Source organism: Arvicanthis niloticus, chromosome 2 (assembly GCF_011762505.2).
Source record: "Arvicanthis niloticus isolate mArvNil1 chromosome 2, mArvNil1.pat.X, whole genome shotgun sequence".
Classification (NCBI taxonomy): domain Eukaryota; kingdom Metazoa; phylum Chordata; class Mammalia; order Rodentia; family Muridae; genus Arvicanthis; species Arvicanthis niloticus.
The window spans coordinates 82,518,735-82,537,086 of record NC_047659.1 but is presented as its reverse complement, the minus strand read 5'-3'; the positions used below and the strand labels follow the sequence as shown (position 1 = coordinate 82,537,086).

At 37.6% G+C, this 18,352-nt stretch overlaps 1 protein-coding gene across 2 annotated transcripts in view; it reads right to left on the bottom strand.

The window, feature by feature from the left end:
* Positions 1-1,325: 1,325 nt before the first annotated feature.
* Positions 1,326-18,352, bottom strand: part of Slc5a12 (solute carrier family 5 member 12) — a 134,921-nt gene continuing 117,894 nt past the window's right edge. For both annotated transcript variants that reach the window (XM_076929412.1, XM_034495415.2), the window contains 5 exons: positions 14,320-14,406; positions 11,521-11,687; positions 10,847-10,950; positions 7,748-7,875; positions 1,326-5,942 (listed from right to left, as the gene is read on the bottom strand). In XM_076929412.1, the coding sequence (XP_076785527.1) occupies positions 5,790-5,942; positions 7,748-7,875; positions 10,847-10,950; positions 11,521-11,687; positions 14,320-14,406 (639 nt within the window). In that variant the 3' untranslated portion in view covers positions 1,326-5,789. The remainder of the gene's footprint in view (positions 5,943-7,747; positions 7,876-10,846; positions 10,951-11,520; positions 11,688-14,319; positions 14,407-18,352) is intronic.

Sequence of the window (18,352 nt, the reverse complement as noted above, 5' to 3'; positions counted from 1 at the left end):
CTCCTGGTCCCTCCACATAGTCTTTGCACATGTTCTTCTCCTCTCTTCTCTGTCCCTCTCTGATCCCTTTGGGACTTGCTAACTGGGATCTAATGTTCACCTCTGTCTTCTTCTGCCCAGCCATTGGCTGATCTTTTTAACCAATCAGAGATGATGGAAAACAATTTTTATGTAATATTGACACTGAAGATGTTTGACCATATACCAACATCTGGATTGTAACCAGGTAGAGACATCAATATCTGAATATATAGTCACAATTGAGATATGAGTACCCAGCCATACAAGAAGTGAAGACTTAAAATCTCACTTCTATCTCATATGAATCGACACTACTTTTTTTGGCATCTTCATTTAAATGGAAAACAATGGAATTAAATGACCAGAAAAAATAATAATCCAATTGCAAAATATTAGTGGCAGCTGTGCTTTGGAAACAGTAGGGGCAACTTGGGAACATCTGATCTATGTATAAAAACAAGTCTCCTTTGCAGTTGCCTCTAGCTTCACTTGTGAACACACCTTGCTTTTTTTCTAACCAGAGAGCAGAGAAGTTCAGTTCATCTTTGAGCACAAAAATAGATGAGACTTTTTTTATCATCTGTATTTGTGTTTGTATATGTGCTCCTTAAGGATCAAATAAGCCAAACACTACATACTTTATCCAAAACATTGTACATAATATGATGAAGCTTATTATATCGTGTTGACTTGTTAGCTGACAGGTCCATTTTAGTCTCTAAAGTTTACATAAAGGTTTTCAGAGTAGTAGACCATATTGCACTCATTCATAGGAGATTTTCCAAAGGTCATTTTAATGGATTTTTAAAATATGGATTCATTTTTAAATAAATAATTCAAATAACCTTGATTATACATCATTTTCTAAATACTTTCTTTAAAATTAAATAACTATATAAAATACATCAGATTTAAATTTATTCCAGAATGCATGATTACAAAACTGTGTTAAATTTTACTAAAACGAAAATATCCCATGAAATTTCGAATTGATAAACAAAAGTATTACTATCTTTGAACATTTTGGGGTGGGGGGTTGGTTGGTTGATTAGTTGGTTAGTTTGTTTTGTTTTGTTTTTCCTAGTCTGCCAAGGAAAAAACCTGAAACTCCCAATAATGGTTATTGTTTAGTTTCAAATCTCTCTCTCTCTCTCTCTCTCTCTCTCTCTCTCTCTCTCTCTCTCTCTCTCTCTCTCTCTCTCTCTCCCTTTCTCTCTTCTCTCTCCCCGCCTCCCCTCCTGCTCTCCCTCCCTCCCTCCTCCTCCACTACTTCCTTTTCCTCCTCCTCTTTTCTCTCTCTGTGCTTGCATGTGCACCTTTTCTCTCATTTTCTCTCCCTCCCCAATTCCCAGGCTACTGCCTAACTAGGTCCAGGACCTGCCGGGCTCTCTCAGCTGGGTAGCCAGATTTAGCTCCATTCTGAACAAATACCAGGTCATGTTTTGGCAGGAACTTTTGATATTGAGACGTTTATCTGAGATTAAGGCCCAACATAAACCCTTCGTTAGATCTCAAACTATAAATTGGGACGCCAATTCAATAGTGTTGGAAAACTAGCATTCTGGCAAACGCTGGGGATGGATACTCACAGAGTCTGAAGAAATGATGTATCCAGTGGAGGATAGAAGGTCAGAAGTGGTCCCCATGTGGCCTGGAAAGACGAAGACCATTAGGCTGGGGACTCAATTTCTCCCAGGTTTCGACACCATCCTCTAGGTGATTTCTCCACCTCCGGTGAAATAAGACAGTACAAACCAGATTAGATTTTATTAAAGGCAGGTTTATTGGGAAACTGCTCTCAGATGGGTGAGTTCACTGGCCCCAAGGATCAAGGCCACAGAAGTTGCCATGGGGAAAGGGGGTAGGACAGAGAGAGGAAAGGGGGAGAGGGAGAGGGCATAAGGAGGGAAAGAGGGGAAGGGGAGAGGGAGAGGGAGGCAGAGACGGAGGAGGAGAGGAAAAGGGATCTGCATGGAGAGAGAAGAAAAAAGAGAAGAGAGACCAAAATGTCTGGATTATGTAGGGAAAAGCCTCTAGGGAAGGGCAGCCCAGCCTCGGGCTGGAAAGTTCAGGGAGGGGTCAGGGTATGCCTGGTAGGGACTGAGGGATATTGAGAGAACCTGGAGGCCAGGTCTGCCTTGGTATATAAAATAAGCACTTTATTCAGTCCCTTGTTGTGGGGAGCCGACAGAAGGTCATCATCAGCCATCTTGAGCCATATACCCTGATAAGAGACTTGATTACATTAGCCTGCAACAGCTGAGCACACTCTGAAAACATCTTGCTTTAGAGACCCAGGATTTTCCCTTGGGTGTGTGAGACTTAAAGGTGTGTGACTTAAGGGTGTGACTTAGAGATCAGATTTAGAGACAAGACCTAAGGGCATGATTAAAGGCGTGACCTGAAGGCGTGGCTTAGAAGTGAGACATATAAAAGGCTAGAGGCAGACAGAGAAAGCAACAGATTACTTGACATTAGGTAGAAGACACTTGGCTCTAGAGAGAACAATTTGGAGTAACAGAGAATCAGACACTTCAGAGAGTACAACTTGGAACCAGGAATTAGGTTAGAGAGAACAACTTGGAGTTAGTTATTAGACATTAGGCACTTGGCACTTGGAAGAAGAAACTTGGAACTTGAAGGCACTAGGGACTAGGAACTAGGGACCTGGAGAGAAGAAGAAAGACTGAAGAATAAATGGGATTGAATCACATTCTGTCTGGTCTCCATTCCTCCGTGTCCCTCCTCACTCTCTCTCTTGCTGAACCCCGACCCGCAGACCAGAGCTGCTTGGGGCAATTCGGGCTAACAAGTTAGTCCCCAAGGCTTTTGGCAGTGCAGGTCAAACATTGACAGAACGGTCCGAGACACTTGGGCCCCCAAACATGAGCCAGAGTGGTCCCCAACACCTTGTGCTGGACTCTGAAACCAAACAGTTATATTTCTATTAAGTAGCTATATATTAAAAAGTGTAAATCTATTTTGAAGACTTCTGGTACTACAAACCCCCAAAATATTGTATATGAAAAGTACACCTTTGAGTGTCATTCACATGTTTGCAAATCTTTATTGACTTTCTCAGGAAACTGTAGCATTCAGTCTTTCCAAGAACTATAAATAGAAATAATCCAGTAGTGACTTTTCTATCAATCAAAAGCTACAACTGAGTTTGAACTACATGGATATGTAAATATACAACAGATACTAAACAAATAATGGATTTTTCTGAAATAGTCTGAGAAAATCTGAACTAATTACTAAGAGAACAGATGAGGAAAAACTCATAGTTTTCATGATATGTATATTTTCTATTGCTCTAAGAAGATTGTAAAACATTTCACTAATACTTGTTTTTAAATACTGTGTAAAAGGATCACAACTTGTGGGCTTTGCTATGCTTGTTGAAACACTGTAGTCACAAAATAGTAAAATTACTCAGAAAATGCTGTTTCAATTAAACAAAAGTAAACCCCTTGCCCCTCCCTCTGTTTTAAGTTGCACCCTTGCCTCTATGTACTGAATTACTAACTTAGCTTGAGATGTTTGCTTAAGGCTAGAATTTACAAATGTAAGACTTAATAAACAGAAATAGAGCATATTGTTTCCAGTAATGAACTTTTGGATATGATAAGATGCATCCCATTTTGGGGAATGTAGGATCTTTTAATCATGTTTTATAGATACGCTAATATAAAGTCCAGTGCTTGGGAATTCAGGACATTATTTTTGACTTAGAACTGTTTATCTCATCACTTCTATTTTTTTCACAGCATTCCAGTAAAACATGTAGAGAGAAACAGTGAAACGATTTCAGTCCAAATGAACACCAATTTTTTTTCATACATACACTACACAGTGGCAATTGGCCAGTCACTAGGTTAAGTCCTCACAATAATTCTATTAAATAAAAATAGTTTCTATTTCTTTTAACTGGAAAATAAACTAATATTTTAGAAGTCTTTTCTCCAAATGACTAGGATAATATGTCAGAACTCATGTTTGAGTCTAAGCCATTTGATTCAGATACCTCCTATCAACCAACAAACTACACTTTTTGGTCCAAATAATGACAAAGAGAAAGTCAGCCATCTAAATGAGTTTAGTGAAATAGACATTCTTATCCTCACCAAGGTCTACAATTATGCACAAAAGGCACAAAGGCTACCATTGAGTTTAGTACACTGTCTATGTCTAGAAACTCACCACTCACAGAACAATGTATTGAGAACACTCTGGACATTCTATGCCAAAACAGCCCATATTTAACCCATTTGCACTGAACATGGCCCTGCAACATCATTCCAAGTTGCCATTTTGAGAGAAAGGAATGGGAGGGAAGATGCTGGTGCTTGCATAGTTTTCCTCCACTTCACCACACAATTAATACATTTCCCAGCCCTCTGTAATATGTTTCTTTTTTCATATTCCCTTCTGCTTCTACATAAAGGCATATTTGTTCAGTTTGGATGAGGTCCACTCTAGAACTTTGAAGTTATTCTCCAGACTGAAACTAATATAGTGCTTGCATCTGATGGAGTGACTTAAGATTGCACATGTGACCTGGATGAGTTCTTTGGATAATTTATAAGACACTGTGGGTAATGAGCTTTGCTGTAGATAGTATGTTCTGTACAGGGTTCATTGAAAATGCACTGTCCAACCTCACAGCTTTCAAGAAAGCATGATTTTCCCTTCATTCAGTTCTGTAGATTAGACTTCTGGATAAGCATAGAGTTTTTTCCACTTAAACTGTTTTAATTATTTATTATGTGTAGGTGTATGTGTCCATGTGTGGGTATATGCACATGAATATGAATGCCAATGGAAGTCATAAAAGATATCAGATTCCCTTGAGAGCTACAATTATTGGCAGCTGTAAGCTACTCAACTTAGGTGCTGGGAAATGAACACAGGTTCTCGGGAAGAGCAACAAGTTCTTTTAACTGCTAAGCCATCTTTCTAGCTCCAAATTTATCAATTTTAAATGAAAGAAATGAAAAAGAAACACTGCTTCAACAACACAAAGTGAATAGTCTATTTATATGTGATTGCTCCTGCAGTGAAGACTAATTTTTCTCCCCTTGTACTTAGTACAATTACCCTTAAAGTTTGGTCATAATAGCTCCAACAGCAGAAATGACTAATGGATTGCATAACAGAGGCGGTGTGAGGATACTAAGTAAAGTGTTCTAGCTGTGGCCACAAGGTAGGCATGGTTATGACTACATATCTACATACATGTGAGACATGAGTTGGATATGATGTCATTCGTATTTTATCAGCCTTGTCAGAGCAGCATTAAATGTGCACATTCCCCTTTATGTTTGTTCTCTATCTCATCCAAGATATTTTGATGATTAAAATGTCAAAATGTAGACTAGGGTAAGTGGTCAGGCAGAAATTTTGTAAGAACAAGGACCTGTGCTTAATTCTCAGCACCAAAACAAAACAAAAGCCTGCAAGCAAACAATAAACCTAGGGTTTTAATCTGACAAGAATCAAAGAAACTTTAACTCCTTTCATCATAATCAAACTCAGTCCTGTTCAGTCTTGTGGCACTAAGCACTTCTGGTTTCAGCTGATTTTTCTCATCTGATTTTGGGTCTTGCCAAAGAGCATCCTGAGTCACATATTTCTATAAATAAGTATAAATAGGTATTGGACATCCTTCTTTTCTGACAAGAATCTGTACACAAGGCTACAGCAAGAAATGACATGAAGTACATGCATGCATGTGTGTAAGCATATTATCAGTTGCATGTATTGTCCTAGAAATAAGTGGTCTTCTCCTGCCCACTGTTGCTGTAGCTTTTGTCTTTGGCATGGTAGCCTGGGATCTGAGCCAGGGTGTCTTGCTTGAGTCCATTCTGTAGGCCAGATTCAACCCCTTGTTTCCAGGCACTGCCACTGTCAAAGTAATCCTGAGAAATGAAGAAAGACACTCATTAAAAACCAGTCTTGACATGTTTAAAACCAACTTAAGGGACATTGTGTAACTACGGCTATTTTACGAAGGATGGCCAAGATAGGGATGCGTTCATTTTTACTTTCCCTAAACATCTTCACAATTCTCCGAAATCATAAAACTGAAGCCCAGAACATACAAAATCATATCCTACCTCCTCGTGAGGAGGGTCCTTATGGCCTATCTCTTCTACTGTTCCTCAGCTTGCTCTTCATCGTCAGTGGTCAGTGCAATTTACTCAGAGCTCAAGCTGAGCATCATGGAATTTGACTGAAGAGAAGGCAAGTCTTACCAGTCTCTAGTTTGTCAAACACAAACGTACTTCTTGGGTAAAAAGAGCCTAAGGAACTTAGGCATAGTTGATGTTTCTTTGACTGTAACTTTCCACTATTTACACTTGTTATGGTTTGAACGTGAAGTGTTGCTTACAGTTTCACATCAGCTGCTGATGCTGTTGGGGAGATTCTGACTCTGTAGGAAGTTGAGCCTACCTGGAAAAACTGATCACTCAGAGCTTTTCCTTGGGGCAATGTCTCTCTCTGACTCCTACACGTATTCACTTTCCTTCTGTTTCATCCCCTCCAGGATTTGAACATAGTCACACTAATTTCCTAATCTAAGTGCATGGGATTAAGCAAACATGGATGAACCATTTGAAACTGTATGCCAAAACCAAGCCAAAACACAGCAAACAACAATAAAACCCCACAACTCCTTCTTTGAGACTTTCTGTCAGGAATTTTGGTAAGAGTAACTAATGTAACATGGTAGAGAATCAAAAAATATTGTCTCTGTCATTCTGTATATTCATCCTCTTTAGCTGTCAAATAGCAAAAACTAAACAGAAGGAAAATAACACTTGGAACCAGGGTTAGAACCTAGGATGTCTGACTCTCAAACTCATAAACTCATGGATTACATTTGACTATATCTTGTATGTTGTTCTATTTCTAAAACTCATTTTGATATTTTTATCTGGTACTCACCTCTCAGGGGCTAAAAGAGACTTTGCAAACTAATCACTTACAGCATCAACAATCCAGCCATGAGGCACATTTGCTCACCGACACACACACTTTAAGACCATCAGCTGTGGGGCTCTGAGGTCAAAAGCTTGCTCCTTTCAAGCTCTAACATTTACTGTTTTCCGTCCTCATAGTCCTTTTCACTACCAATTGCAAATGGCAGAAGGGCACCAGAGGCAGAAGGACACTCCCAGGGGCAATAGGGTACTCCCAGGGCCAGAAGGGCCCTCCCAGGAGTACCTCCCTAGGAGTGACACTCTTTCTTTAAGATTATCACCTAAGACCATTGGAAAACACAAGTATTTACATTATAATTAATAACAATAGCAAAAAAAGAGTTATGATGTAGCACGGAAAACAATTTTATGGTTGGGGTGTCACCATAACATGAGGAATGATATTAAAGGGTCTCAACATTAGGAAGGTTAAGAAAGGTAAGAACTTAACTGAAGGTTGAGAACTTAGTAAGCCAACAGCTGTTTGTTGTTTGCTTGTTTGTTTGATTGTTGTTGTTGTTGTTGTTGTGTTTAATCTCTCTTTTTAAATTTATTCTTCTCTCATTACATCCTGGCAGCAGTTTCTGCTCCTTCCACTCTTTCCTATTCCCCACACATACACCTCTGCTCTCCCTTAGATACACTCCTCTGGCAGGGGATAAAGGTAGGGCATAGATGTGGGGAGAAGGGAGAGCTGTGGAAGTCAGCACCTGTTTTAAGAAGCGCATTCATCTGTTTACCTGCTCTGTGTCCCGGTCATGCTGAACTCCACACCAGCACAGAGTTTTGTATTTCTTGGACCAAAAGCAAAATAAATTGCAAACTGGCCTTATTAAAAGTGGGTCAATATCTTTGCCACTTTGCTTGCCTATAAAGAAAGAGCAGATGGATTAACTGGCTTCTGTGCTCCAGGACTCCCGTTTCAGTACAGGCATCTCAACTTGAAGGGTGAGTTTTGAAGGGCTTGAAAACAAGCTTGAGAGGTGAATCCATAGAACTGGGGAGACTGCAGAAAGAGGTGACAGCTAGCAGTTATAAATTCTGTCAGGTCGAAAAAGTTCAGGGCTATAAAGTTAAATTGTGATGACATATTTATTTGAAAAGCATTCCTCTACTAGTAAATTTTGCAGACCAACTGAAGAAATAAAAGGACATATGTTTTCTTTCTTAAATTTTATTTAAATCGTGTATTTCCAGGATCATCTAGGTGAGTATTTGTAAAAATCAGGATCATTCTCAGTGTTTCTTTTACATTACAGCATCGACATCTTTTCAAGTCCTCCAGCATTCTACCAGCCAATCTTGATTCTCCTCACACTTTATTTTTGACCTTCAAAGCATACCTGATTAGTGTTCTGCCCCTTTAAGTCCTACTGAGGACCAAGACAGAATGACATTTACACAAAGACATAAAGGCTGATGATGTCATCCTCCCAGAATCTTTGCAAATCTTTTGGCCAGGATGTCTAGTGTAAATACCACATTCTACAAAGTGCTGGTGAGGACAAGAGCCAATCCATCTAGAGGTTTCTGAAGGAAGCAGTGTAGCAAGAGTTAAATATTGATCAGATTCCTTCTGTGGCCTGATGTTATGTCTAAGTAATATTTTGTTCCTGTCCAATATTTTGAGGTTCAAATAACATGTGTCACAGTATTATACAAAAGGTTCTTATGTAATAGAGTTCTACTTAAATTGCTGTTTGTCAGTGCTTTCTATAGGCTAGGCACACTTCAAGCATGTATCATTAGTATGGAATGTTATATTGATTAGTAAATAATGCATCAAGGAAGTAACCATCTGTGATCTTGAAGATGGTAGTATAATTTTTCCTAATGTATGAGTGAGTAAAAGAGAGAAGGATTGAGAGAGAGAAAGAGAGAGAGAGAGAGAGAGAGAGAGAGAGAGAGAGAGAGAGAGGATGGTGTACAAAATCTGAAACCTGTAATGAAGAATGTCTGTCCCTGCGTTTCTGGAGCAAATGTTTTAAATCAGTGAAGGTAGACACCTAATTATCAATCATTGTAAAAAAAATAATTTACATAATACAGACCAAGGCCTAAAATTTGCTGATCAAATTTTCATCACAAAGGAGATTTTATTGCCCTAGAGGGGCAAGCAAAGAGTCAGAGACTGCCTCATGATCAGACAAAGGAAACATCGAGCAGCAAGCAGGGTTTGTTTGCTTCTTTGATTGTATGCAGGAGTGGGTTTTTAGGGAAAAAAGCATGGAGTCTGTGGTAGGGTGAGTGGGTAAGTTCTGATTGAACATGTTAGCCAGTTAGCAAATTTTGATTGTTGGAACTTGGTGGTTTGTCTCAGGAATAAGTCAGTGTCCAAATAAGGGATTGGAACCTGGGGGGTTAGCTTTAGGAATATAATCTATTGTGTTTTAGCAAAAGAGAGGAAAACATGCCGTGTTTGCCATGCTAGAGCAGGTTAGAAACCTTTAAAAGAGTTTTTTGTTTCATATTGGTTAGAATCTGAGTGTTTTGTTTTGTTTAATTTTGTTTTGTTTGCTCGTTTCCCTAAAATCAAAAATAAGACATTGGGAGAGAGTTCATCATGAAGTGAGGACAGCAGTTCCGTTTCACAAGCAGGAATGTTAAAAATGTAACTCAACTTGGGATCTCTGTAGTTTCTTTAATCCTAGGTTTATAACATCCTTCACAAGTAAGATCTTGAAGATCAAGCATTAATGAAAGTAGACTATTTCAGTCTCTGACTATGATATGTAAAAATATTTCAAATAAGTTTCTAGAGTAATGCAGCAAGACTTGAAGAGGAAACATCACTATGACCTTTAGTTATTTACTTATTTTTATTTTCTGTGAATACATATTTTGTCTACATTATATCTGTGGACCATGAACCTGCATTTCCCACAGAGGCCAGAAAATGACCCCAGATTTCCTGGAACTGAAATTATAGACAACGGTGAGCTGCAATGTGGGTGATGGGACTTGAACCTGGTCCTCTGGAAGAGCAGTCAGTGATTTTAACCACTAGTGCATGTCTCCATTCCCCAATATCACTACTTTTATTGCAACCTTGGTTCTCCTTCTTCTGAACAAAACCAATATTGTGCCAAGGCACAGACCCTGTGAAAACAGCATGAAGCATGGCTTATAATCCATCCCCTAGTTCTCCCCTTTGTGGTCCCCCTGCACAGTGCACAAGCATCAAAGCCCTATAATGAAACCCTGAATGTAAGATAGAATTATATTGGGACTTGGGTGAAAAACATGTAGCATTTAGTCTTCCTTCATATTTGCTGTTTCAAAGAACTTCTTATACCCAGGTATGATGACTAGATTGCTTCAAAATGTCTTGCTTATTTCCTGATTATTTTACACACACACATGCACAGAGAGAGAGAGAGAGAGAGAGAGAGAGAGAGACAGAGACAGAGACAGAGACAGAGACAGAGAGACAGAGACAAAGAGAAACAGAGAGAAAAGATAGCAGAGAGTAAAGAGGAAGGGAGAGAAAGGAAGATAGAGGTATGGGGATCAGCATAAAAACAGTAGATGTGTCTCTTTGGGAAGAAGACATTTTTTTTCATAATTTATTTTTTTAATTCACATTACATCGCAATCACTCCCTCTTCTCCTCCTAGTCTCATCCTTGCAAATCTCTCCACTCATTACCCCATCCCCTTCTTCTCTGAGAAGGGAAAACGCAGTTTGAGTACTACTCCACCCTGGGGCATCTAGTAGCAACAGGACTAAGCACCTCAGGAAGAGCACACTTTGTGGTACCCTTAGAAGCAAATCTGTAAGGCTGCCAGGTCGACAATGGCATGAAATAAGCCTCAAAAAGGGAGATCCAGATAACCTACCTGTCAGGAAGCTGATAATTATTCCAGCACCTATACATCCCAGGCAGCCCACAGCACTGTAGTAAAGGTAGGAGAGTGAGTACCAAGTGTCAGCTAGGACAGGTCTGTTGAGAAAAGCAGCACAAGTCATCAACTTGGTTCATTGTTCAGAAACAAAGACTCTTCACCTAGGGGGCACTCACTCTTCCCTTTAGGTTCTAGCATCTCTTCAAAACCCAAAGTTTCATATTTTTCTCTTTAATTATTTAATAAAAAATAATTTATCATGAGATAATTTGACTTTTCATTATACACAAGTCATATCATCCCTGGTTTATAAATACACACACATACACATATATATATACATATATATAAATACATATATATGTATATATATACATAATATATATATACACACACATATATATGTATATATGTATATATACATATACATATATATATATATATATATATATATATATATAGAGAGAGAGAGAGAGAGAGAGAGAGAGAGATTTTGCAGTGAGGTACATGTGTTCCATTACTTGCCTTTCGATTTTTCATTAACCTCAGATTTACTGGAAAGATTGTGACAGACATTTGCCTACATTTATGATAACAGAAAGTCTCCAAAAGGAAGTGTCAGAGCAGTATAACTTAGCATGATTTTTTTTTAAACTCCGCATTCATACCTGCTGGAAAGCTGTAAGGCTACTGTGGTTGTTTTATTTAGTTCGACACAATGCTCTGTTGATAGAGGTAAAGGTAATGTCTTAGAGTCTGGTGCTGGGTAAATGAAAGCTCCGATGGCCACCCAGAATGACAATGTGATCCCAGTAAGGAGACCTCCTAGAGCACCCTTGATGGAGAAAAATACCAGATAATGAGAGATTAGGTGAAGACCTTCTGTGCAGTATTGATATAAAATGTTAATGCTTTTTCTTGTATGAATACTGATATAAGGTGTTATGTACAGTGGAGATCTTAGCTGTCCACCTTAAATCTTGATCACATGCATTTGAAACAGCACAAACTGCCTTCATTTTCACCCTCGGAAAGTAGATTTATTTATTCATTTATTCATGTAGTTTGTGTGCTGGGTATGGATTCTAGGCTTTTATGCATGCTAGGCCAGTTCTCTAGCACTGAATCATAACCCCTCCCAGCTTAATAAAGTTATCTGAAGTAAGAATAAGTTGTTCCTTAAGTGAATTTTTCTGCCATCTGCTTGTTTCTCCTGTTACTCTTGAAGCCTTGGTGTTCAATAGAAGAATTTCAGGAGCTATAAAAAACTTGAGACATTGTAGTCAATTTTTATTGACAGATACTATACAGAAAGTCTGGCTGTGATTTCATTGCACAGGTAAGAAGAGTCTCCTGGTGCAAACGTTTTGGGTTTCTTTATTTGTTTGATTGAGTCTAAACTCGAGTAAGTGTATTTTTATTATTCCCAACATTTAAAGGTTATGTTTCTTAAACAGTTGAAAATTAATGGACAATTTATCCTATAAGGAAGCCGAAGAAATGTAACAAACACTAGAATTTATGGAGAAATCACATTAGATGCTTCTGTTTGCCATTATATAGCTTAGACCTTTGTGGAAGAAAACAGCATGTTGAGTTTCTGTTATGCACAAAAGGAGTCCTTTGTAAGCTTTCAGATGCTTTCTCTATTATTTGGTGAAATTGAATCAACATGTGTAAATGAATACTTGTGCTTTGGCCTGGACAAGAGGTCTACAAACATTTGTAAATGGCCAGATACATGTTTTAAGCATTATGATCTGTGAAGTATGTCACAGCTATTCATCTTGGCCCTTGTACCAAAAGAATCATGGACAATACGAAAGACAAGAGTTTAGTTGTGGTCCAGTGAGACTTAATTAATGGACATCAAAATCTGATATTAATGTGTTGTTAAATATAATCATTTTGAGTTTCCACCTACTTATAAATGCCCAAACATTCTTAGACTGCAGGTCATACCCTCAAACAGCAAGCCAGCTACATAGCTATGTTTGTACTAGATCAAATTTCCTGAATTCAACCTAACGGTAAAAAATAGCTGATGAGTCAACCTCAGTAGCTACCTAGACAGCCATGTAGAGGCAGAAACTAAAGCTGTTCCTGTAGTCCCTGGGAAGAAGATTAATCATAGAGTAGTTAAGGTCAGTGAACAAGAGAATAATACTTAACTTCATAATACTTAATATCCTCTGTATAGAACTACATGCTTTTCTGCATAATCAGAAGAACTAGGGCATACTAACAAAGATAATCTCTATTTGATTACTTCTTTTATTTTTGGCATTATAATATAATTATATCACTCTCTTTTCCCTTTCTTCTAAACCCTCCCATGCCTCCTTGATAAATTTCAAATTGATGGCCTATCTTATTAATTGCTATTATATGTATGTGTGTGTATGTTTAAATATAACTTTATCAGTATGTACAATGTTACTTTTATGTATATGTTTTCAGGGTTGACTATTTGATATTGAATAACCAGTTTGCATGCTCTTCCCTGAGGAAAACTATTTCTCCCCTCTTGCTATTCCTTAGTTGCTTGTGTTTCTTTGTATAGAGATGATGGCTTGTGGTCTTTCCTATGTCCACATTAGCATGGCTATTGCTTTTCTTTCAGTATGCATTCTAGTAAGAATGTATATCGCTGAATATGTCTTATGAATATATGGGTTTAGTATCTAGGTATTACCACAAATTATAACCTATGACATAGATATTTTTATAAACCCAAATACCACAGAAGCAATTTTCAGTGTTCTCCTAATAAGTCTGCATAAGAATTTTTACAAATGCCCGAATGTTCACTATATATCCAAGTTCACTACCTAATTCTACAAAACTATCTAGAATAATACCAACAAAAACCAGATAGTTATATATGTATAACCAGATAGGCCTTCAAACTCATAATTTATACATTAATACAAGCAGTCTTTCTGGATTGTGCATATGGTAAGTGTATAGAGAACAACAATATAAGTGACTACTCAATTAGATAGTGAAAATTATATTCTAAATAGTTTTGAATGGTGCTATGTTAGTTTTCTTAAAATGTTTTCATCTTGCTTCTACCTAATAAACACTCTGCTAACATTTATTTAAAGATATGGAAAGGAATAGTACATGTGGGCGTATCTCTGGCTTGTCCTTTCTATGCATTAATCATTTGGCATATGATTTCAAGAACACCTCTTCCCTAATTTGTCTTTTGACCTAAGCAGGTTTTAGCATAGTCTGCTATAGGAGGGCCCTGGTCCTGTTTAATTCTATACTTCTGTGTATGTATATGTTTATAAAATACAGATACAGGCAACATGAATTTCAGAGGTTTTGTTTATTTGTAAGGTTGTTTGTTTTCTGGAAAAAAACAAACAGCCTTCCCAAGTTAAGGAAAGAGAAGAGAAAAAATGAAAAGAGCCTTATTTGAAATGGGCTTATGAAGAGAGGTATAGAATCCTTACCTTCCAGTTTACAAAAGGAAACACGAGTCCCAAAGTGAACAAACCTAGCATTGGTCCCCCACACATGCCAAGGATGCTAAGGGCAGCCTGTAGGACAAAGCAGACCAGATAAGCCTAATAATAAGATTGCATTTGTAGTCTCCACACACACCAGCATTCCTTTTTTGAACCTTGGATAAACTTGAGCCACATTCATTAATCATATGTTTTTTTTAAATCACTTTTAAGTTCATTGTATATATATATATACATTGAATATATATAATGTCAATGTGTATATAATATAATATATATTATATATTTAATATATATTATATAATATGTATATATATATATATATATATATACGCCTTCCATTACAAACATACAGACAGCTACACATATGCTTATGCACATCAATGTGTGTGTGTGTGTGTGTGTGTGTGTGTGTGTGTGTGTGTTCAAAGTATAGCAATTTGGTTAATTTGAAATTGTTGGAGTCACATTATATTGTTATAACATAGGCTTTTCTTTGTTTCACTTCCTTAGAACTCAGAAGGCCCCGGGTCTAATTCCAAGCACCATAGAAGATACTTTGTTTGTTTGTTAAGTAATTTACTGTCTCAATAACCTGTAATTGATTTTTTTTCCTATCCTCCATGGCTGATCAGATGTTTTAACTTGGTTTGAATTTTTGTCACTTAGATAATAACTATCTGAAGTGCATCCACCCTCATGCCATCCCTAGCACTGTAGTTCCTGGAGAATGTCTATAGAACCCTATGAGCAGGCCATCACATGCCCTGTAACCCCTCCTTTTGATTTCTCTTTACATTTATGGATATTACCTTAATATATTTTTTGATATTAAGAATTTTTGAGTAGAACATTTTAATATCATTAAATAACTGAACAAAATAAACTGCCTTAGGGTTTATGGACTACCTTTAATATAAACATAAATAAAAACAGGTTTTCTGGAGTCTATATAATTATGTCCATGTAAGTGCATGGGTAACATAAGAAAAGATAACAATTTGACAAGACTGAGAAACTGTGCTTTCAGCATGAAGAGTCTCTGAGATCCTCCAACTACTGGAAAATAGAAATGCACTGAATTGTGCTAATGAGTGTGTACACAGAAAAACCCACATACAACACATAAAAAACTACTTTTGTTACAACACTTTCTATATCTGTACAAGTACCATAGGGATTTTATATCTGGATCTAAGCTTTAGAATGCTCCCAAGATCTTATAACAGTTTGTTTGTCATATGCCACTCAGGTGTCAGGCAGTCAAGAAGATCTACTCTTGATAGTCAAGAAAATCCACTCCAGACAATGACACATTCAATCCAGACACTCACGCAGGACAGTGACAGTAATCAAAGTTTGTAAAAAAGAAACTTGTGGCTGAAGTGCATTTTCATTTAGAGAGTAGGCAAAGGTCATATAAACCTCTGGATTTGTCTGGCGTTACATTTTTATATTTTCTTTACCAAAAGCAGTCTTTAAAAATAATATCAAGAGATTTTGGGATTGGTTTAGTTTTTGTTTGTTAGTTTGTTTGTGTTTTTATTTTATGAGGCAGGGTTTCTCTGTGTAACAACCCTCTCTGGCTGTCCTGAAACTCTCTTTTTGACTGGCTGTGAGTTTGAGACCTGCCTGGTCTACAGAGCTAGTTCCAGGTCAGCCAGGGAGGGCTCCACGTGGAAATCTTATCTTGAATAACTAAATGTAAAAAACAAATAGGTACGAAAATATTAGATAGATAGATGAATGCTAGATAGATAGATGATAGATAAATAAATGATAAGAAATAGCCAGAGCACAGATCACCATAATCCCCTCCTTATTTTATTTAAAGAAGAAATTGGCTTTGAGAGAGCCTATCAGTTAGATTGAATTCTCACTATAACCTGCTACATAATACTAGGACTTGAAATTTCTGCTACTCTCATATCTATTCAACTTTCACTTTCTTCTTGTTATATAAAAATAAAAACGGCCAAAAGATCTTCCCATTTCCTCCAGCCATAGCATATGTTCTTTTTTCAGAAATATGAGCTGCAATGTATTATTATGATTTATTTTCCTGATTAATTTTCAAAGAATTCAATTTCTATTGTCACTTTGATAAGACAGGGGTATATAAGACTAAGTTTCTTTTCCTCTGCCTTTAGTTATTTCATATTTGTGGTATTTTCACTGCTGAAGGTAGGATTAATTCTTCATGATGTAGCAGCCCAGTCTTGAAGATAATTACTAGCTATCATGGAAAAAGTCAATAAAATACTAAAGATGCTTATCTACTCTTGAATGGAGAGGGGACTTACAATGCCTTATATCTCAGAGAAAAAAACAACAGAAATTCAATCCAAAAAGTTCTATCTTAAATACATATATATTAAAATGTTCCCTGTGTGTATATCTGTAATCTACAAAGGCAACAGAATTTTATTTTTACCTCCTTTTTATTGTCATTCAGGATCTTTATTTGAAGACAAACTTAAAGCTATTTTAACTTGGTGTCTACTTCAAAGTCTACATTCCTTCTGAGTTTCTACTATAATTAGATGACAATATACAGGAATGTGTACTCTATAGCTCTAAAGCTGCTTACAGGGCTTGTCAATGGTATTTAACTACATTTATCTTGCTTAAAATGTCAGAAGAGCATCTTATACCCACTTTCAGAACTTTTTTCTGATGAGGATTTAATGTGGACTCCAAAAGAAAACTCAGAAACGTGTTTGTGTACCATATATTAGGGGTGGCTCAGAAATGTCCACTACTCTCATTGTATTTGTCAGTGCTGTTCCCTGCTACGAAATTTTGATTTTTGTCTCATGGCTTCTGGATGTTAGAATGCTTAAGATCTAAAGAAGACCAGCTTAAGTTGTGATATAAACATGTATGGAAATATTACATGGCAAGATGTTTGTCAATGTTTTAACTCTCAGGACTCTTAAAAGGCTATTGAATTTTAATCATGATGAATTTTGTCATTACTTCACTTGTTTTAGTATCTTCCTCTTCTGAAAGGAATCCAGCTGAAATTTTACATCTTTAGTTAATTCAGATTTACTAATAGTGAATATCAGAACATGAGACATAAGAAATGGGCAAAAGATTAAAAACTAGAAGAGCAAAGGGGTGCAAATCAAAGGTGAATTACTCTCAGCTCTCTGAGGCCCTCGTTACAGAAAAGCCTTCCTGCTCTCCTCTGATCCCACCCCACATCCTCCATCACACTATTTAGAGATAAACAGCTTTTCTAGCAATTGGATTACTCACAGCCTTCAGAATACTAATGTATGTTTCATCACAAGTATTAAGAGAATTCCAGCCCTCTCTTGGTCACTTTAGCTGGGCCAGACACTTAGCTGGTCTGATCCCATGAAGACACCATATCCTGAGCCATCCTAGAGGAGCCACTGCACACAGAGCAATGGGTAAGAAAACTCTCCCATCACCTTATGCCCCAGAGCTACAACTTGGAGCCTGGGACACTCAGGGCCCATCAGCCACTCAAACTTTGAACCTCAGGAATACCACTCCCCTTCCACCCCTCACTTCCATCCTTTGGCAGACACCTAGCTGGTCTGCTCCCATGAAAACACCATATTCTGAGTTATCCTAGAGGAACCACTGCACTCAGAGTAGCAAGATTCAGAGGCAGCCTAAGTCCCAAGAGTTCTTCCACCCAGGAGCTCAGGATCACAGGATCACAGAGACATCTGGACTCTGAGGAGTTCTGACACAAGCAGGTTAACTGGAAAGATACGCTCCAGTCAGAGACAGTGAGTATAGGTAACACTAGAGTTAACCAGATGGCAAAAGGCAAGCACAAGAACATAAGCAACAGAAACCAAAGTTACTTGGCATCATCAGAACCCAGTTCTCCCACCATAGCAAGTCCTGAACACCCAGAAACCAGAAAATCAGGATTCAGATTTAAAATCACTTCTCATGATGATGATAGAGGACTTTAAGAACATAAATAAATCCCTTAAGGAAATACAGGAGAACACAGATAAACAGGTAGAAG